The 21,662-nt window shown below is 41.3% G+C and overlaps 1 protein-coding gene across 5 annotated transcripts in view; it reads left to right on the top strand.

The window, feature by feature from the left end:
• The window catches only part of NFKB1 (nuclear factor kappa B subunit 1), a 94,260-nt gene that overhangs the window by 16,724 nt on the left and 55,874 nt on the right, over window positions 1-21,662 (top strand). For 4 of the 5 annotated variants that reach the window (XM_073340806.1, XM_073340805.1, XM_073340807.1 and 1 more), the window contains exons 2-5: window positions 1,428-1,480; window positions 4,002-4,086; window positions 13,678-13,718; window positions 17,505-17,603. In XM_073340806.1, the coding sequence (XP_073196907.1) occupies window positions 1,436-1,480; window positions 4,002-4,086; window positions 13,678-13,718; window positions 17,505-17,603 (270 nt within the window). In that variant the 5' untranslated portion in view covers window positions 1,428-1,435. The remainder of the gene's footprint in view (window positions 1-1,427; window positions 1,481-4,001; window positions 4,087-13,677; window positions 13,719-17,504; window positions 17,604-21,662) is intronic. The other variant, XM_073340804.1, reaches the window with a different exon arrangement.

The raw sequence follows: 21,662 nt of genomic DNA on the forward strand, positions 1-21,662 counted from the left end.
CCGAGATTCATTTCCTAGTGACTTGCTCTATGGCCCTGGGAATATCACTTAGGCCCAAATTTCCAAAGTGTCCACCAATTTTGGGTGCCTCTCTTTGGGAGCGCTCACATTAAGACATCTGGCAAGTTAGCTATTAGAGGTGCTGAGCACCTGCAGCTCTTATTGGCTACACTTGCAGTTGTGGGTACTCAGCAGAAGTGTGTGTTAGGCCACAGATGTCTCACATTGGGCATCCAGAATCAAAAGCATCCAAAATTAGTCAACACTTTTGAAAATTTGTATTGTACCTTCTTTGGTCCTCATTTATACTGTGCAGGGTTTCTGTGAGACTTAATTCATGAATGTTTGTAAAAAGTTTTGAGATCTTTGGAAAATGGATTCTTTAGATGCACAATGTGTGTTTATTATTGCTTAAAATATGCTAATAGCTTTGCTTAAACTGCCAAAGCTCAGAATATTCAGAGTAAAAACCAGGATAAATTGATTTAAATCATCAAGCAGAAAGCCTTGATTTAACTTGGTGATTTTAATCAGCTTTTCCATTTGTGCTTCAGTTATTTTGATAACGAAAGATGCATTCTCATTGGTTGATATAACAATTAAAACATGGCTATTCACAACTAAATAGAACCTTTACATTAATCTTTTTGCTATATAGGAGGGTACACGATATCTGCATACATTTATTTAAGCAATTATGTAGCTTAATATTTTCAGATTCGTATTAATTATACATATTTAGTATGTTAGAAAATGGTGAATGCTATTGCTTATTTACTAGATAATTAACTTTTTGCATCATGATTTGCATCAAGTTGCATTATGATGATAACTGGAATTTAATTAAAAACACAATAGAGCATATTTATTTTTCATTTTAATATTTTAAGAGAGTATAATAAATTTGGGTCTAAACATATTTTATATTAAATTCAGATTTCATTTTAAACAGGTCTATTTTTAAAAAGAAAAACTTATAATTTAAATACCTCAATCAAAAACTCTGATTTTTTTCAAAAAATTCAATTTAAATTAAAAAAATTGATTTTTATCCACCCTGGGTAAAAAAAAAAAAAATTTATTCCTGGTTTTAATGACATTACAAGGGGAGATGAATTTTGACCCTAATACTTCGTCTGGGATTTTCAATTCAATGGGAGTTGAAAGCAGGAAACCCCAGTCTTTGTTCTGAGTCCCACCCTTTGGAGGTGCTGAGCAATTTTAAGGGTATCTGGGCAGTGGATGATGTTGCTATTGCAGTTGGATAGTTCAGAGATGGGTTGTCAGAGCTTTAACAGTGAATGCATGTGACTTTTCATTTGAAAGCAGACTAATGTTATTTTGATACAGATATTATTATTATTGTATACTGAAAAAAATGCGGTGGTCAGTGAACAATCATCCTCTTTGTGCTTTCATCGTTTCAGCTCTTAAAATGGCAGAAGAAGATGCATATATCATGGGAGTATCTGATCATCAAGTAAGTATTAACACACAGTTTATATGCTCTCAGTGTGTCAAAAGCATATGAGTTTATGCTGTCTGGCTATCTTAGCTATTTGTCAGGTGCCAATTCCCATAGTATCTAAACTTTCTGTAGTCTGACATCATCAACGAGAAAAATATCAGAATAAACCTGTCTCAATAAGAAGCCCTTATCAGTAAAATGTAAATTTCTCCCACTGTAGGGCCTACCCTTTGACATTGCCTGAACGGTGTAAGTGTGGCTTTAGAAGAATTTCCTACATTTGTTTTTATTTCCTAGCTGCCCGATTCAAACTTACACTGAAATTAATTCAATGATGGCCATGACTGAAGTTAAAATAATATATAAAAATGCTGTGTTATGTAATTATCTGAGGTTTGTTGATATGATATTGACCTCAGTGTTCCTTCATTCACAGCCATTTTGGTGGGACTCCAGAACTCCCAAACTGTTCACTGATCCAAAATGACTTTAGGTCACTTTCCATATAATTAATTCAAGTGATGAAAACTGTGCTTGATTCAAAGGCTCCAATTAAAAAATATGTTAATCTCCTAAGGCTTAATGTATGTAAATGCATGCTAAATGGATTACGTTTGACATTTGGATCTGGCTTTGCCCAGGGCAAGAATACAGTATTGCCAGTCCCAAACTTTCAAAACTCAGGAGATTGATTTAAAAATAATGAGATTAAAAAATTACATTGGATGTTTTTATTTGCCTTCTGGTTTTGGAACTATCAGGTGCATGGTTACATTTTTGTGCTTTTTTCCCGAGCCATGAGATCTAGAAACATACTTTTTTAAAATAAAAGCTCAGAGTCTCACCTATTCACCTGACTCCAGAGATTTAAGAATAACACCAAATATTGTGAAACTTGCAATAAAATCACTAGAGTTGGTGACACTGAGAGTAGGACAAACTTTTCTTAGAGTACATAAAAAAAGAAACATGAAATCCTGGTCCAATTAAAGTAAACTCAATGAGTTCAGTTGTCCGGGGTTTCACTATTCAGGTCTATTTTCCCCTTGAAATACTCATGTAACCCATCATGAGTGACAGTGAGGAATATACGTACATATAGGAAGGGGAGAAGAGATCTCATAGTTCATGAAACCTATTGAGTTTAATCCTAAAATCAGGGAGCTGATTTGTGTACATAAAGACACCCCCTGGAGAAACCAGTGTGACTGAAGTCCCCTGTCTTCATTGACGGGCAGTCACCTTCCTTTAAGAAGACAGTGAAAGCCTTCACCTACTTATCATGGGAAGGGCCCTCCCTACTCCTTGTTGACCACAGCTGAGAAGGACGATGAAACAGTCACTGATTACAATGCAGTTGACTCCGGTGTTTTCCCCTGCTGAGGTCAGTGGGTCTGGACACTGCTGCGGGGGAGAGGAGAGAGAGGAAGGAGAGAAGAAAAGCAGGGAAGGACCGTTGAAAATTCCCAAACCCTGTCCTTAGAGCTCAGAGCAGAGTTTGCACAGCAAGCTGCCCCTATGGGTACGGAGGGAGCAGCCTGGAACCATGATGCAGTCAGTAGACTTTTGAAGGGAGATCTGTGTATTCACCGCCAGTGAGCTGTCCCTGTGGTCCTGTACTGGCAGAGTCAACCCAACAATTTGCTCCAAACTAGTGAATTAATTGTGATGAAAATAGAGTAAGACTTGCTGCTTCTGTGTTAATTGCTAGACCAATAACAAGTACCACATCATCCAGTCCAGGAAGATTCTCTCTTCTGTCGTATTAAATACCTTCTGAAGCAAATTTGGTTTTTTGTTTTGTGCTTATCGTCCAATTTGAAAAGTGATGAATTTAGATGTGGTGCTACTTACAGTAGATCAAAAAGACTTTTCTATATTTTTTTAGTATTCAATGAGAACTTTTTAAGTTGAGCCCACAGAAGCTGCTTGTTTGGTACTGTCATTTTAACATGGTGTGTCCCTTGTGAGTATGTTTTAAACGAAGATGGTGGCTAGATGATGGTTAGATAAGGGGATTGGAAGTTGGAACTTTTTAGCTCTGTCATTGACTCTGAGTATGACCTTGGGCAAGTCATCTGGGGCTAGATTTTCAAGTGCTCAGTGGCCACTATTGGGGCCACATTTTCAAGAGTTCAGCTTCGAAGTGCTTTTGAATATTTGGCCTGTGGTACATGCACACTGGCAGTTTGCACTGCTCAGTAACGCCTTTCCATGCTTGCTACAGAGCTACAGGTTACACTGGTCAAAATGCTGAGCCCTGTCTACACTACCAGGTCCACAGGAGCTAGCACTGGTGGAGTTGCACCATTACAAGAATCATCAAGGAGTGTTAGTGTGGACAAGTCTTTAAACTCTTTGAGCTTTGATTTATCCCACCTGTGAAACATGAATAAGAATGTGTACCTATCTCCGAGGTATATTGGGAGTCCTACTTAATATTTGCAAAGTGCTTTGAAATCCTTCGTTGAAAGATACTGTATATGTAGAAGTATTTTTGTGTATTAATAATGATTAACTCTGTTCAATACAGATGTTTGCAATGGATCAGTTCATGGGAGTGAATGCATTATTTAATAATACAGGTTTCATTACCTCAGATTTACCACTACGAACAGGTAAGAGCCACTGCTATTTGATCATGGTGATTTGTCTTCCTAGTGTTTCTTCCAATTGTGTGTGTGTGTGAGAGAGAGAGCTTTCAAAGAGAACTGTTTGTTTATATTTATTATGTTCTATTAGAAAACACCTTGAAGTTTTTAACCTTACTTCCTCATATTGTTGTTAAAGTGCCAGATTTTACAACACCTTTAAGAATCCCCCCAACCTCACTTCACCTGTGAGAAGAATCTGTGACTGTTCTACTACCAAGGATACTTCTGTGCCTAAATATAGAAACTAAATGTTTTAGCCAGTTAAATGTTCTGATTGACCAAACATCAATAAATGATGTGTTGAATTTTTAAAGGGACAATAGCATTTTTAGATTCCTCCAGTTGTTGTATTTCCTGCATAGTGTAACAGATACATTTTTTTGCATGCTATCTTGGGCTGTGTTTCACTTCTTGCCGTTGTTTTTAAGGGGATATGTTTCTCACTAATGAAACCTAGAATATATTCAGCTTCCTGTATCATTTTGAATCTGTTTTCCTTCTCAGTGACTTCTGTATTTCCTATAAAGTGTCAGATTGATATTAAAAGCACTTAACAGTTTCCTGAATGTTAACACAAAGTTGAAAATGCAGAGCTAAATTCTGGCATTCCCCTCCCCTCCCAATCTTTGCAAAAAAAAAAAAAAAAGAAAAAAAGAGTATTTTGAGTCAGTATGTGGATCAATTATCCTCAGTGTGGGACTAATTTAGGGGTGTTGAAATGTCTTGGCAGAGATCAGAAGAATAAACATATATTGATTAATATTACCTGGAATTTGTTCTTGGAGGTTTTTGCAAATGTCATTTATCAATATTACTTTTAATTTGAAAGTAGGAGTCCTGAGCCTCCCCTGTCTAGTCTATTGGATTAACAGATTTGGAGAAGAAAAGAACTCTGAGTCCTTATTTATAAATAATGTTGTTAGAATTTTTCTCTGACCTATTGTTAATGTCTTTGCTGCCGATTCTCCACTGCAGCTTACATGCTGTCATCATGTTCTGTTGATGATCCGTTTAAATCCACAATCTGTCAGGATATATCTGGTACTTTTGGCATCACAGGTTGCCTTGTATCACAGAAAACAAAAGTGCAGTTTGTTGGATGCATTTGCAAATTTGACAGCAATAAAGGGCATAAAAGTAAAATCCTTGTGCAGAGGGCTGTGTAAATCCCATTTAAACTCAATTTTAAGGGCTTATGTGATGCTTCTCTGCACAGGGATAAATTTCACCCCAAAAGAATAATATATACATATTTTTGAGAATGCCGTAGAGGTTTACAATTTGTTGTTCGTTTAGCATGTCCTATTGTAAATCACTCTACTTTTTCCTGGAATGAGTATGAATACATTAGGGTCAGGAATTGCTTACAGTGCCAGTGATATTGTTTCAAGAGAAATTATTTCTCTGAGCAGCAAATCTCTTAACTCATTAGCATTCAATAAATGGATTTTGCCATCAGTTGGTATAGCAAAAACGTTTTATTAACACAGAATGGAATTTGCCACTAGGATTTAATTGTAAAGCACAGAGGCTTGCTACAGAACATACCCTCCTCCTGAATTTCCCCAAGTCTCTGTGGTCTCTAGTTTGAAACAGTTTTAAGTAGCAGGTCCTAACTCTGGCATGATCAGTGTTACACATACCTCTGGGTCCTTCTGCCGTGATATGCTTCTCACCGCATGTAGCTTTTTAGTTTACCTGATAATCTTCACTGCTGGAGCAGCCAACCTCACTCCATACAGATGAGTTAACACAACTATTTCAGGATCAGAAAAATGATTTTCAGATATCTGGGCCCTGTTTACACTAGAAAAGGATGTTTTAAAAACCATCTAGACTAGCGTTTCTCAAATTTGGCCACATGGAGCCACCATGGGGTTTTCTTGTGGCCACAGCCTCCTTGGTGGTGATTGGGGCGGGGAGGCAAAGCAGCTGCCCCTCCCCAGGGCCACCAGCAGGGGGCTGGTTCTTGCTCCCTTCTGGAGCCACTAACACTGTAGGAGCAGGCGACCAGTGTGAGTCCCTACACTCCTGGGGGCTGTAGGGCTCGTGCTTCAGCCCTGGGGTGGTGGGTGACAGGCTCTGGCTGGGTGGCAGCAGGCTCTGTCCCCCAGTCGCAGGGCTTCAGGTTCTAGCCCCAGGCTCACCACCTCCCCACCCCGCATGGCCCCTGGCTCTCCCCGCCTCCCTCCCCATCTAGGGCTTAATTTGTCCCCCAGCTTGCCTGAGCAGAGTAAATCTGCTGTGAAAAGTGATTTTAACAAATATACAAATATCACTTTTCACTGTAGCAGATTTACTAGCTAGCACGTCTTTTAAAAAAAAATCAACCCAAACCAGCAAAACACGCAAAGCACCTTGTGTTTCTACTCTGTTTAGGTCCAGTAAAGAACAGAGACAACTGGGCATTATTTTTATTATTGAGTCTGAAAAAAAAAACCCCCAAAACCCTACATAAATAAATTACAATGATTTGGACATGTATATGTGCCTATTTATTTGTTTTTCCTAAAATTAATTATCAGAGTGGCCACCAGCAAGAGTTGGTGGCCACACTCTGAGGCCACCAAAAATTTTGTTGTGAGAACCCCTCATCTAGACAGCTCACACATGTTAAAACTACAACTCATCCTCTAACTGCGAGCAGTTTATTTGGTGACTGCATCCTCCTCTTGCAGTTCTTTTCTTTGTGCTGTCTGTTACTGCAAGATTATTGACAAGTTTGCTATGCTTATGGCAGGGGACTGATTGAGTATTTATCACAAGCAAACATTTCAACTGAGTTTCAAAAATGCTGCTCACCCACAGCTTCTACCAAGTCACTCAACTTCTTGAGTAATGTCACCATAACAAATCATGGGACATTAATTTCCTGCTGTTGTCACTGCTGTAAGTCTGCCTTTTAGCCACATTTTAATGTGGTATTGTGAGATGGGGATTGTATTTTAACCACTGAAAACAGAAACTAATGCTCTTCTGTACGCAGTTGAGATTACTTGCAGTTTTGTAGTGGGATTTTCAAAAGTGCTTATCCTTGGTTTAATTCAGCTCTGATTGAAATCTGTGGGGTTTTTACAATTTACTTCAGTCAGAGCAGAGATAGGCCAACACAGAGTGCTTTTGGAAATCCCACCCTATTTTTGTTTGTTTGTGCGTGTGTCTGTCTAAGAAAGCGATCCTCAAACCGGCCTGAGGAGCTTCCTTGGTAGTCTTCAAAATGAAGCACTTTGACAACAAAGTAGGGAGAACTGAGGTGGGAGGTGTCCAAGGGAGAACTTCTCTCACAAAGTGGTCTGCCGAATGAAGAAGTTGGAGAGCCAAGGCGGCTAATATCTGCCACTGATGCAGCCCCAGCACTTAAATCTTTCAGGCAACCATGGACAATGGCTGAGTTACTGATTTGACAAGGAGCAGGTTTAATGTATAACTATGGGTTATAATGCCATGTGAGTGTCCTATAAACAAGTAATAAACAACGAGGGCGTTTAGGGACTTTCTGACAAGTAGTCATGCCTATGTGTGTAAATATAATGCAATGATGTACTGCTGTCCCTCCAGCTTCATTGTGGTGTATGGTAGGGTATGCCCTGTATGAATAATACACTGCACTGCTCCATGGGAAGCGTTGGGATGCATTCTGCCTTGGAGACAGGGTCTCCAGCAAATCCTTGTTGTTTAGAGAGTCGAGGGAGCACAGGCTATGACACCCCTGAAAGAAGAATAATTTACTCACCCAACGTGGCAAGCCACTCCAGTCTAGTGTGGGGTGGAGTGGCAGAGCTGTTGCTCGGTTCACTCCTTGGCCCCTTTTTTGGCAAGTTACACCCAGAGTGCATGGGCTGCAATTGCGGCTGGTTCCCTACTGCCTCCTCCTCACTGCACAACCATTCGCAACCTTCCCCCAACATATAGGAAAAAATCGGGTGCAGCAGTGTAACAGTTTGGGGAATGCGTCTGCGTCAGCGTAGGGAAAGATGCCATTTTATGACCTCTGTTTAAGACTGTAGTCTTCAGTGCGGATTAAACCTTCCATTGTATGGCAAAAGACAGACCATGCCTGCAGATCTGAAGCGGGGCCATTAACAACTGAATAACCAGACCCGGCAGCTGCCAAGGACTATTATCTTACTAATGACTCTTCCCCACTGAACCCTGCTCTGTGCCCAGCAGCCATGGGGCATGTATGTGTGTGCTGAAGAATGGAAAATCCCCAGGAGAAAGCCAGAAGGAGAAAGGTGTGATAGACTGATTGTAAAAAGAGACATGTTCTCGAAGCAAGGAATCCATATCACCACCAGAAAGAGAAGACACTCTGGAGGGGAGGGGCAGGACAAACTTGTCTTCTTCCAGCAGAATAGCCAAACCTCAAAAGAGTCTCAGGAGTGAGGAAGACTCTGTGGGGGAGAGGGATTGCATGGAGGTTTTGTTGTCTTACCTAGATCTATATCTCTTGTGCTCTCTATGAGTAAAGTGTGTGTGTGTTTAAGAAGTTCCTTGGCTTTAACTGTCATGTGGTTCCTGAAGAGACAAACTATAAACCAGAGTGCCCACAAGGTTAGACCTCTGGGGAGAGCATTTATAAGATACAGGGGCAATCTGGAGGGCTGAGGCACTGATTCCAGGGTTTAGGCTGTTGGTTGGTGGGGCCCCACTGCCAGTGGGGCATCAGACAGGAGGTGCTCACCTGGGAGTGCACATGAGTGACCCAGAACTGGAGACAGTGATCAGTCACTGCCCAGACCCAAGGAACTTAGCAGTACATGGGATCCAAAGGTTGGGTGCAATACAGCAGCCTGATCACCATCCAGAAGTCAGGGCTATCTCGGGCTAAAATTAATTGTTTCAGGCATTAACTAGCCAGGCTGTTGGCTAGGAAAATCCACCGGTCCTGCAACTCTGCCAGCCTTGCCTGGGTAGTGCCTGAATGAAACCCTCCAATCTCACAAACCCCATTCTCCTTGGCATTTCTGTGGTGGGAGGGATTAAGGAAGTGGCCCTATCCTGAAGATTGGTACTCCTCCAGAAAGTGTGTGCAGGAGCAGGCTCTGATAGAAAAAGGAGGAGTGTAGCAGAGAGAGGTGGCAAGAAACATGAGGTCTGTGACTCAAGAGTGAGAGGAAGGAAGGAGAGTGAAGAAACACAACAGTTGAAGGAGATGAGGGAAGTAGGCCTATGACTCAGGCAGGAGGGCAGGTAGCAGGACAGAAGTTAGTCTGAACTGAGTGAGGCGAGAAGAAGGAAAAGGAAGCTAGGTAAATAGCTAGGTTCAAAATGAAAATGTTGCCAGTCTGCCCCAAAATGTATCTATGTTAGGTGACTGTTAATTTCAAATACAAAGCCCTCCTGTTTGCAGCGGGAGTGTCAGGCAAATCATGAGGAATTGTGATGTTAGAACCTGGCCTTCTGTGGGAGTGAAATTCATCCCTTTGAGGAGGGCTAAAGCACTACTTAAGTGGTGCATTGGCTGCACAGGGGTGAATTTCATCCAAACAGCACAGAATTCTGGGTAATATACACTAACTATCGGTTATGCATTTTGAAAATGTAGGAAAGCAAACAAAGATTGAGATGTTTAGTGTTTGATTTGCTGCTGTGCTTTTTTGTGCCCGATTAACATTTATAAATTATTTGTTTGTTAGAATGAAATGTGCAGGAGACAGAGCTTTCTTGATAGCTGGTACCAAATCATCAAAAAAAAAAATCTCACATGAACTGAAGACCATCACAGGTCTCCACACCTTCTGCTCCAGCACACCTCTTCGGTGTGTACCTATATTCTCAAAGCAGCTTCTACATATTAAAATAATCAAAACTCAGAAACTCTTTCCTAACAAAATACTCCACTGCACACATTCTCTCCCCAAGAGAGAACATGAGAGAAAGAATGACCTACACAGGACAAATGTTAGCCACGTTGTTTGATGCATTTCTGGAAGGAGTTCAGACACTACAATGATAAGCGTGGTTTAAGAACCTGTATAGAATAGCATATAATCCTCTCTAGCATTCAAAATAAAATGACTAGGGCATTAATGTTTGAAAGTCAATTAACATGCTTGCTCTTTATTTTTAAATAACATTTCTAAATACACATAACAGTACTACATCAGAATGACTTATTTCTGCATGGCTTTTTTTTCCCTTCAGTTAATCCGGTTCAACAATCTAATTTTTATTGGTGGTAAAAAGGTGCAACTCCAGGCCTACTTTGTTTACATGAATCATAGTTTTATTTAATCTGACTAGGCTATAACAAGCCATTATGCCAACCTTTCTATATTTCCAATAGCTTTTTCTTTTAGCTTTCTCTCAGTATTAATATGTGAGGAGTCCAAAGTCATGTTCTGCCTTGGTATTTTTGTCTACTACTATTAGAACGTAGTTCAAAAGGGACCCACTGTTACAGACCGAGAATAAGCAAAATGGTATATCACTCTGTATCTGTTAAAATTTTTAGTAAGCAAAATGTTCAGTTCTGGTTCTAGCATGCCAGCAAAATGTTTAATTGCATAGGAAGAATATAACCCAATTTCCATATTTGTTACTTTGGCCAACTTAAATATTAGTTTGTTTTATAGTTAGTTGCATGTAAAAGGAGCTTTAGATTCAAGATTGTCATTGCTGATCTTTGTAACATATCTTTGGCATGAAGGCAATTGCTGAGTCAACTGATTTTGACAAATAAGCAATGAGGGCTCCTAATATATCTGCCAGTTAGAGTATTTACCAAGATTCCCTTTTTTATTTTGAGAAGATTGTGTGATATTTTTATGTAAGGAATAAAAAGCTATTTTACTAAAATTGAATGTTCTCAGTGCCACAATCGCACTACTACAAATACATGAATCCTATAGTATTTCAACCAGTCAGTGAACATCAGGTTGCAAAAAGATTAATGGTACTCTTCTAAGATTCCCTCACTGAAGATGTCAGAACAACATGCCACTTGTAGTGGATTGTGCAGTTGTTCAGAATGTGGTCATGAATGTTCTGATGAGCTCCTGTATCTTATCTCCTCAGTGGGGTATGGAAATACCCATAGGATCTGCTACGTTACTGTGGTTTGGCTCCTTTTGGTGGGGTTCTGGTGTCCTAGCGTGCTCTGTTAGATTTTTTGGACTTGTCTTTCTCTTGGCTGTTGGGAAAAAAAAAAAAAGAAGAAGATGGTACCCACTTGTGGCACCAAAATGATATACAACTCATTGTAGATTGTGCAGATCTTCCTGAAATTATTCTCTTTTAGTACAGACTTTGATAAACAGCTGATTGATAACATTATTAACATTTAAACATTACCATTGGTCATATGAGTTAACACCTTGTTAAGATGAAGGGGCAGTTTACACCTCTCAGAACCGTTTTTTCAAGCTCTCTGGAAACTCCTGAAGACATCTCTGCATCAGTAATACTTGGTTCACATTATTAAAATTATCTTCACAGCCATAAGGGCAAGAGATGAGCTTTCTCTTTTCATAACTGAGAATCTGAACGAGATGGCAGGCAAGGGGTACTCCTTAGCTCCATGTAACTTCTTCCAATTTAAGCCCTGATTAGACCGAATTCTGCGCTCAGATGTCGTACAGTGAATGCCTTCATGGAGAATTTCTCACGTAGGGCCTGCTCCAAGGCCATTGAAGTCAATGGAAAGATTCCTATTGATTTCAATGGGCTTTGGATCAGGCTTATTAGGGTCAAATTGACCTCTCTTCAGAAGACCAGCACAAGCCAATGCATCGCTTAGGTCCTCCAAACCGGGCTTGGCTTAAGTTGGATTTAAGTGGTGCATAGCCCTTGTACTGGCCCAGTGCACAGGGTGGCTTTAGCCCATTGCATCTGATTATGGACCGTTTAAGTCAGTTGGAGTCTGACATTATTAGTGGAGCAGACCCAAATACTTGATGTCAGAAACTGGCTCATGAGTAAAATTTTTGAAAGTGTATACATGAATTAGGCTCCTAAGTCCCATTTTCAGGAGTGAGTTAGGCACTTAGAACAGGATTCATAAGGGGGACATAAGGACCTAAGTCCACTTTAGTAAACTTAAGTTGAAAATTTAGATCCTCAAAAATCTGGCTCAACTGCATCTAACCCTCTAGGTGCCCAAAGTCCCTAGGTACCTATGTTTCCACTGGTAAAGTCCCCACGGTGCTTACATTTCTAGTGGTGGGTAAGTGCACAGCCACCTAAACCCTGACACCACCGAGCAGCTGGGTACCTAACTCACACTCCAGTGGGATTCATAAACTAGGTGTTCCCCAGCCTATCTTGCCTACGGGACCTGGTCTGGTGGACATGCTCAGATGCTGCTTTAGAGGCTGTGCACAGGATCGGGCTCTACACAAAACACAGCTGTAGGAGGAAGTGGTAAGGTATGAAATACTAAAATAGTCATTAGAGCAGAGACTGGAACTTGCGTCTCCTACCTCCCAGGGGAGTGCCCTGTTAGCTAACCTCTCATTTTCTCTGGTGCAATGAATATTTAATTATTTCATACCAAGTAGAATCGCTTCAACAGGAGAGACTGAGAAAGCCCCTCCACAGGATGCCCCATAGCCTGGTGGTTAGGGCAGTCACTTTGTGGGTGAGTGACCTGGTTTTAAATCTCTGCTCCACATTAGGCGGGGGGGGGTAATTGAACCAGGGTCTCCCACATCTCTAGTGAGTGCTCTAACTTGTAGGCTAAAGTTTACAAGCAGCCGCCTCTGTTTTTCTTGAAAAGTATTTGACATAGAATATCTGCCTAACTCCAGGAAAGGGTTCACAGCTGTTAATCCCAAATCCAGGGAAATACCACCCTTCGGCCTGGAGTTGAGATCCTTAACTCCTTCGGGGGCCAGGGCTTCGGCCACCCACCTCTCTTTGGCATTTCCTACTAGCCTGCTTAAGCAGCTTCCTGCTCAGCTTGCTGGCTTCTGTGAATCTCTTTTTAGGCACCTCGCTCTCCCCGAGGCACTGTGTATGCAGGCTGCATGCCTAGCTCAGGACTGTGAATTACACTTGCTGGCAGGATGCAAAAACATTGCAAGTCTCAGCCTTCGCTCCCTTTGGGAATCCCACCGTTCAAAGCCTAAGGTGATGTCTACACTGCACACCTACCAACGGCGCAGCTGTGCTGCTGCAGCCGTGCCAGTGTAAGGTGCCCTGTGTAGCTGCTCCTTCTCCCCAGGAGAGGGCTCTCCCGGTGACAAAATAAAACCACCTTCAACAAGGGTCGGTAGCTTCATCTATGGAAGCTTGACTCCCGCTGACGAAGCGCTGTCCGTGCTGGCGCTTTTCATCCTTAAAACTTTTGTCATTCAGAGGGGTGTTTTTTCACACCCCGAGGGACAAAAGTTTTAACAACGAAAGTGCCAGTGTAGACAAAGCCGCAGTCTCATTGAAAGTCAATAAGATGTCAGCTCCCAACTCACTTTTCAAAATAAAACTCAGGTTCTTAGGCATATTTGAGAATTTTACCCCATGACTTTTTCGGAGATCTAATTTAGCCCTCTGACTTCTTATATGTGATGCTGATGTAAATCAGAGGTGTGTTATTATTTTTCTTTTTTTTATTAGCAGATGGACCATATCTTCAAATCATAGAACAGCCTAAACAGGTAAGAGGAATACTGCATTTTGAAAATCTTTTGGGTAGCTGTGGCAGCATATTGTCTGAGTACAGCTGTAATCCAAGATGGAGGGATACTAAATAATGTTGTTATTCACCTCCATTGATATTCACCTTTTCTTGTCAACTGTTGGGAATGGGCCACATCCACCCTAATTGAATTGGCCTTGTTGGCACCGACCACCCACTTGGTAAGGCAACTCCAATCTTTTTGTGTGCTGTATATTTATCCCTGCTTACTGTATTTTTCACTCCATGCATCTGATGAAGTGGGTTATAGCCCACGAAAGCTTATGCCCAAATAAATTTGTTAGTCTCTAAGGTGCCCAAGGACTCCTCATTGTTTTTGAATAAAGTGTCTCATTGTAAAGCATTTTGAACTAATAAGAATTGTGGTGCATTATTAGCAGGGTTCTGTTTTGTTTTTTACGCTTTTATAGCAAGGTTGTTTCCTGTTTTATTCTGTTCTTATCTCTTGTCATCTGTCTGGAAGTGTCACAGGACAAAAAAATTCTGAGGGTTATATTAAATGTATTTTATTAAAGGTAGAAAACATTTCCATCTAGGAAAGAGCCTTAAAATAGGTTATGAGAGGAAAATATCCCAATGTATGAAACAAATATGAGTCAATGAAATATTTCTGGAAAATTTGTAGGGTTTTTTTTCATATTTCTTGCTAAAATGAAAAATAAAAATAACATATATAATGGCCCTTTTCCACACTCTTTTCAAAACCCTTGCAGGAAATTTTAACTCATAATTTGTATAGCCCTGTGGGATTCCTTTTGTCACACGCTTGGTAACGCTGAATATCCCAAGAATAAATTAAGGTAATTTTGGGATGCAATTTTTGTACAAGTGTAACACCGACAGACCCCAGTTGTCAGCAGGTGGGATCAAACCTGGAACCTCAGTGCATGAGTCTCTACTGCATGAGCTAGAAGCCACATGGCTCTTGCTAAGGCTGTAGTAGACTCATTAATCTCTAAGTGGTCTCGGTGCCACTAGAGGGGACAGAACACCACATCCAGGAGGTATATGGGTTACACAAGCACAGAACAGCACTACTTTTCACTCTTCTGTCAGTATGATTTTCATCTCACTGCACTACTTGGGCTTCATGCAGGTAAAGTGTATGGGAATTGCTGGGGATGGAAACCACCTTCCCACCCAGGGCAAAGGTGCAGAGTGCTCACTGTGATTGATACTCCAGCCTCTCTGTTGGAATTGTGGCTTCAGCCCTTCTAAGGCATTTGCACATAATCCTACATCCAGTGATTCCTCCCTTGGCCAATACAATACTGAAACCCTTTTCCTACCCCTCCCACACAGTCACATACAAGGCCAGATTGTGATGCTCTTGGGTGGGTGCATAGGGAGATGGAAGTGACCAAAGATTGCTCCACCCCGGGCATACCCCATGTAAAGGCCTGTCACAATACAATCTGTGCACTCGGGAATGCAGTGACTGCTCACTCCATGCACATCTAAAAACATACATCAGCCCAAAGGAAGTTGGGGGAAGGTGGGTCCCTGACCCCACCCCTAGCTTTGCACTGGGCTGGCCTGGCACACCAGGGGGGTGCATGCTACACTCAGTGAAGTGTGCATGCTCTGTGCACCAGGAGTTCTGGGAGCAATTCTGCTTCTCATGTGGTTCTGAATCATCCCAAACGCCAGGCTGTGCCTTAAATACATGATTGGGTCTACAGTGTGCAATGGCTGTAAAATGGCCAACCCACCCATGGCTCCCATTGTAGAGAGGCGCATTCCAAGAGGCGCATTGTAGAGAGGCGCATTCCAAGGCGCACCAGACAATTTAAGGTTTGTAGTGTGGCTGTGCAGGGTGAGTCATGGACAGAGCACTGTGCAGGCAGTCTCCTCACTGGCCCCACATAGGTCAGTCATGGGGGCAGGACAGTGCCGGGTAGGGAAGGTTATACAGGCAATTACATGGATCCAGCAGCCTTGGCAGTTTGCAGTGGCTTTGGTGTGGCTGTTCTGCAGCCCTAGCCCTAGATTCAGGAATGAATTTCAGCCCTGGCTCCCACAACCCCAACCCCTACTTGGGCACTTCACAGGCAGAAAGCCCAATTGCTCTGCCTTAATGTGTTGAAGTGAATTTTAACCTTAGTGTTTCATGAGTATCAGTCTGTTCTGTGGGTATGTAGTGAAAGTCAAACATTGTATGAGGCACAAGTATTTAAACAGCAAAGTCTTTAGCAGGATAGATATTGCGGAGGTTTTGAGGTTGATTACTCATTTTAAGAGCAATTGTGTGAGCGCTGTGAATAACTGTGGGCTGACAAACACTTACATTCAGATGAACCTGGTGTCAGATGTCTGCAGCTTGATCCTACCATGCAAATGTTGTCTGATTAAGGTTACAACCCAATAGTTGACATTACTTGGCAGGCTGCTTCACTTCCTAGAATCACACTGAACTCAAAAAAGCTCTGTCAATCACAGGATTGGGGCCAAAGAGGAGAAACCTTCCTGACTGAAAGTGTAAGAGAGGTAGTGCCATTTGTAATACTACAGTGAAAGGTGTGTTAACGTTTCTTTGTAGTAGATCCTGCATGCATCTGATGAAGTGGGCTGTAGCTCACGAAAGCTTATGCTCAAATAAATTGGTCAGTCTCTAAGGTGCCACAATTCCTCCTTTTCTTTTTGCGGATACAGACTAACACAGCTGCTACTCTGAAACCTGTTATTAAACACTACTCTCTCCCAAATCCCCTCTCCCAGGTGGCTTTCATTTTCAGTAGTTTTTTTCATCCCTGGTATGTCAATGACTATAGCAATGACTTAGAACCATCTTGTTTACATTTCTCTTTGATAGAATAAATCCTTTGAAATCTTATGTTTATTTACTTCACTGGGGTTATGCTGATTTATACATTTTGAGGATCTGACCCATGTGTATAAGCTTAACCTTAGAACTGCAGATAAATTGTGTTATCTTGGTTACGATGGTGTGGTTATTGTTGGTAAAGGCTGACTTTCCGGTGGCAATCACTGTAAGCTGGCAAAAATTTTCAGTGTCCACTCATGTTTTATGTCTAGTGTAAAAGTAATCTAATCATAAAAGTGAATTATTTTGTGCAACTTTCTTAACTTGGACACTTCCTACTCCTTTCCCCCACTTACAGAAATAAATAAAGGGAAAGTGTTCATAAATACAGCACACCGGATCTCATGGATTTCAGTTCACCAGGGCTTTCTGTATTTTTGAAATTGCTTTTGTTCCTATATGGAACAAATTTCTTGGAGAACTGAAGATCCCTGGAAAACTTCTTTTAGAAATACCAAAATATGATGTTCCTGAAATGAAATGTGAAATTGATATTCTTGTTGGTTTCATGGCTGCTATTCTGTAAGAGGGAGAAGAACTCTTTCTTTCCCCGCCCCCTTCACCTTCCCTTCACTGTTGGGGCTCCTATTCTATCTCTCCCCATCTCTTGACTACTACCATGATGAAGAGAGTGTCTTCACTGTTCTAAATCCTTCATCCACCTTTTGACTGGTTTCTGGGGTGAAAAGGGATCTCTGCACCCACGTCCATTTTGTATAATCACAACAGCATTGGGAGAAGAGATTCCTACTGCCACTACGTGTGTGAATAAGAATAAAACTGTTTGCCACCCATTGGAAGTATCCAGAGTGTGTTTCAGGAATTAGCAGCCATAACATTTCAATTTGTCAGTGGATAGTTGTTTTAAAATGATGATTTTCCAAGTTTTTTTGTTTTTCTTTTTCTTTTCAATCTCCACAGAGAGGGTTTCGTTTCAGATACGTGTGTGAAGGGCCTTCGCATGGTGGACTTCCAGGTGCTTCTAGTGAAAAGAACAAAAAATCATACCCTCAGGTCAAAGTAAGTTCATAAATTATTATATTTAACAATATGATTGTGAGTGCCGTACAAGAAATCCTTACGTAGGATTCATTTGTACATCACCATGAATCTATTTGAAGTTATTGAGATGAACTATGTATTTCAATGCCAGTTTTTAAATTGAGAGACTGTCGTGCACATAAATAAGGCACTAGCTGGTTTTTTGTTTTTGGCAAGTGAAAATCCATCCTGTGAATTAAAAAGAATCTGCTGAATGTCTCTGGTTCTTCACAATCCAAGTTTGTGTGTTTGAACTGCTAAGTTTTTAGGAGTGGAAATTAGCACAGGGCTTCTGAAACTACTTTTTTCCCCCTTAAAAGAAGAGGTAGGTAGTTTTTCCAGATGTTTGCTTGTGCTCACTGTTGTGGTAGTGTTGAAAGCACATAATGCAGCTAGTGCTCCTGGGCTCAGGTTTTTAAAAAATGGCTGCCTAAAGTTAAGCTCAGTGCAAAGACAGACTGACTTCAACAGGAGTTGGATCAGGCTTATAATGCAGTATTTCCTAAGCAGCTTTGTCTTTATTATTAAAAGCCATCAACCAAAGAAAAATACCTATGCTAATGCAATGTTAGGGTTGAGATTATAACAGAACTAAAGTTAGGAAACCTCCAAGTTTAGGCTCCCTCAGCAATCATGTTCTCCTTGCACTGCAGGAGAAGGATATACTATATTTTATTTGAGCTTTTTGAGCTCATGAATTAAGAGCCATTGAGGTTAGTGAAGAAAGCATTAATTTGCTCTTCACGAGGTAATATCTAATGCAGTGGTTCCCAAATTATCCTTAGCAGTACCACTCACAAAAGTCTGTATCAATATGGCAGTGTGTACTTTCTGAATTGTTCCATTAGAGATTTCCCCATTAGGAACGAGAATTAATAGCTTTTAATTCATGAGTTCTTTCTCCTTTCCTACTCCTTAGTGTGCTAAAGATGAGTTTCTGTACTGGACTATGCTCACCATCCATTCAGGTGCATGTGCTCTGTTCTTCTGTGAATCTTGGGAGAGACTAGGATTTGGAACAACTATATCTCTACCATGAGTTAGAATGAGCATTACTCAACGTAATCAGCTCTGGCTGTTATAGCCTCGGATATTAGTCTGGTAAATTAGAAATCATAGATTTAATGTAGCCTTGCAAAGCTATTCTGAAAAGTTACCAGCCCTGGCAAAGAATCTACTCACTTTCCCTTTCACATGATGATGGTGATGAGACTATGAACAAGGTATCATTTCCTGGTTTAAATATAAAATTACTTATCTCAGTAGTGGGATCTTTTTTTCCTGGTGCAAGTCACCACCCAACAATACCTTGTGGGAGAGGCTGGCAAAGGAACGAAGTCAGTTCCTCCTGGCCACTGCCTGTTAGCGCATGTTTTTGATTCAAGTTGTGCCAGTAAAGAGAGACGTGTTTCACTCCTTTTCCCATAAGCCTCCTTTGTGTTTTGCCTCCTTTAGTTTTCACAGTTGATCTGATCTCGATGAACCCAATTGAATATTCAGGAACAACAGTCTATAAAAAATAAAGAGGGAGTGCCAGAACCTTGGGTGTGCTGCTGCGGTAGATGTGAATCACTTCTGATGTGCACAGCTGTCTGAAAGCATCTGCAAAAGCCTTGGCCATCTCAGCGCTGGTCCAACTGCAGTAATCTATGCTGATGAGCAATAGCCCCTTCAAGCCATTCTGACAGCCAGAAATTGCCAAGACATAGGGGAACCCCTGCAATACCCCCATTTGTAGAATCATAAAATTGTAGATTTTAAGGCCCGAAGAAGGAGCATTACGTTGACATAGTCTGACCTCCTGCACAACATAGGCCATAGATTTCACCCAGTTATTCCTGTATCAAGTGCAAAACTTCCAGCTGAGCTGAAGCATATCTCTTAGTATACAGGGCTGGCCCACAACATTTTGGCACCTGAGGCGGGGAGCTCAAATGACTCCCCCATTCCCCCTCGCTGGGGCCAAAACTTTGAAAGGTCTCAATTCTGCCTTCTTCCTGTTCTACTCCTCTCATGGTACTGCTCTGCTACCTACCCTAATAAAAGAGAGCTAACAACTTAAAATGCCTTGTTCAAAAATTTTAAGTAACACTTACATTTGCTGTTCAGGCGTTTGAAAGTTAACTTTTCTTTTCTTCACTGGCATTTTTATCTGTTTGAATCATCAAACTGATGCTTTCCATGCCTTCTTGGTTGCAAAGATTTGAACTGCCAGCTCATGCTCTTTTGAGATGGTTGCAGGACTGACCAGCCTCTCCTGTGTCATTGTGGAGCATAGATGTGTTTTTATTAACTTCAGCTTGGAGAAGCTGCGTTCTCCACTGGCAACTGTTACAGGAAGTGTTAGAAGTATGTGCAGAGCAACAAAAGCATTTGGAAAGAGGGTGGTCATTTTATTTGTGCACATATGTTCCAGAACAGCCTTTGGAATTGATCCTGCTGAAATGTATCTTGAAAGGGCTTTTAGTTCATCACCTAAATCACTCGCATCAGTATCACGGATGTCGTCGGGTGTCAACACTGTCTCTAGTGCCCTGCATTGCTGGTGTAGGTCTTCTTCAGGTATAGTGAGGAGTTTTGGAATATCATACAACATCCCAAATATACTGCTGTGTTCCTTGAGCTGCATGAAACGTTCTTCAACTGACTGTACTGCACAATATAGCAACCTGGTTAAAGAATTCAACTTTGAATTGTTGTTTGGGGTCTCTTATGGGATTATCCCGTGCCTCGTAATCAAAATGTCGTCTTCTTTGGTGATTCTTGTATTGTTGAATGGGTGGGAAAATAGCTTCAGTGTGAAGTTCCTCTGTCAACTTCTGTGCATTTTTCAGAACATTTTGAAATCCCTCATCTGACCGGTAAGACTGTAGGTATGACTTTTGCTTTTTCCAGTTGTTCCATTGCTCCAGATATATCAAGGTCAACACCTTGGAGTCTCTTGCTTACTACATTTATTTCAAACAGTATGTCATGCCACCACACTAAGCCACACAGAAATTTGAAGTTATGTATGTTTCTGGTGATTCCATTTCCCTCTGCCACTGTTCTCCCACGAACAGTTCCTGTCATAGCATTATCCTCCATAATGGCAACTATGGCATCATCTATCTTCCCAATTTGGTGTTTGATAGGCTTTATCGCCTCCAGTCGACTTTCCCATCATGTGGCACTCAGTGGTTTCAGTGTCAAAGAGGATGTTCCCAGATGTTGCTTCAAAATTTGCCGTTGATGAGCTGATGCAGAGAAAAATACATAGATGCTTTGAATTACATTAAAAAATTCAGCAGCCTCACTAGAAGCTGATGCTGCATCACTGACCACCAAGTTCAATGAATGAGAACTGCATGGGACAAAAAAAGCTCGAGGGTTTAACTCTCGGATCCGTGTCTGCACTCCTCTGTTCTTTCCTCTCATGTTGGCACCATTATCACAGCCCTGTTATACCAATAAAATAAAAACCAGCAGGATCTTATTAAAGGGGATAAGACAAAATGTCGCATTTATTGTGAATACAAAAAGAATCTTAGTAGGCAGTCAGTTATAGCTATAACATTTCATTCAGTTTCACATTCATTCACACATTCGTTCATACACACACACAGGTTCTGCAGCTGCTGTATAGTTACCAGTCATGAATGTAGCTTGAGTTCGTGGCTTGGGTTCATAGCTTGTGACAGCTAACTGGCCAGGAAAGCCGGGCACAAGGAAGAGCTGGGTCTCTGTTGGGCATGCACCGATGCCCTTCCATGTTGGCAGCAGAATGTTACCCTTCAAAGTCTTCGATCTCACCCATCCTTTTTGTAGGCTTTAGTTGAATCCAGAGTCTATAGGTCTTGCTGTATCACGCTGCCTCTGGGTCCAGTGTGATTGATCACCCGTCAATTGCAGACATGACTTTCAGCCTGGGATCTGGCTTTGATGTTTCTTCAATTGTACTTTTCTTCTTTTCTTTTGAGGATGGACTCCTCTTACTTTGTCAGGGCTGTTGTCTGCATCCTCAGCCGTTGGGTGTTTACACTTTATTTCATCAGGACA

Source organism: Lepidochelys kempii, chromosome 4 (assembly GCF_965140265.1).
Source record: "Lepidochelys kempii isolate rLepKem1 chromosome 4, rLepKem1.hap2, whole genome shotgun sequence".
In the NCBI taxonomy this organism is placed as follows: Eukaryota; Metazoa; Chordata; order Testudines; family Cheloniidae; genus Lepidochelys; species Lepidochelys kempii.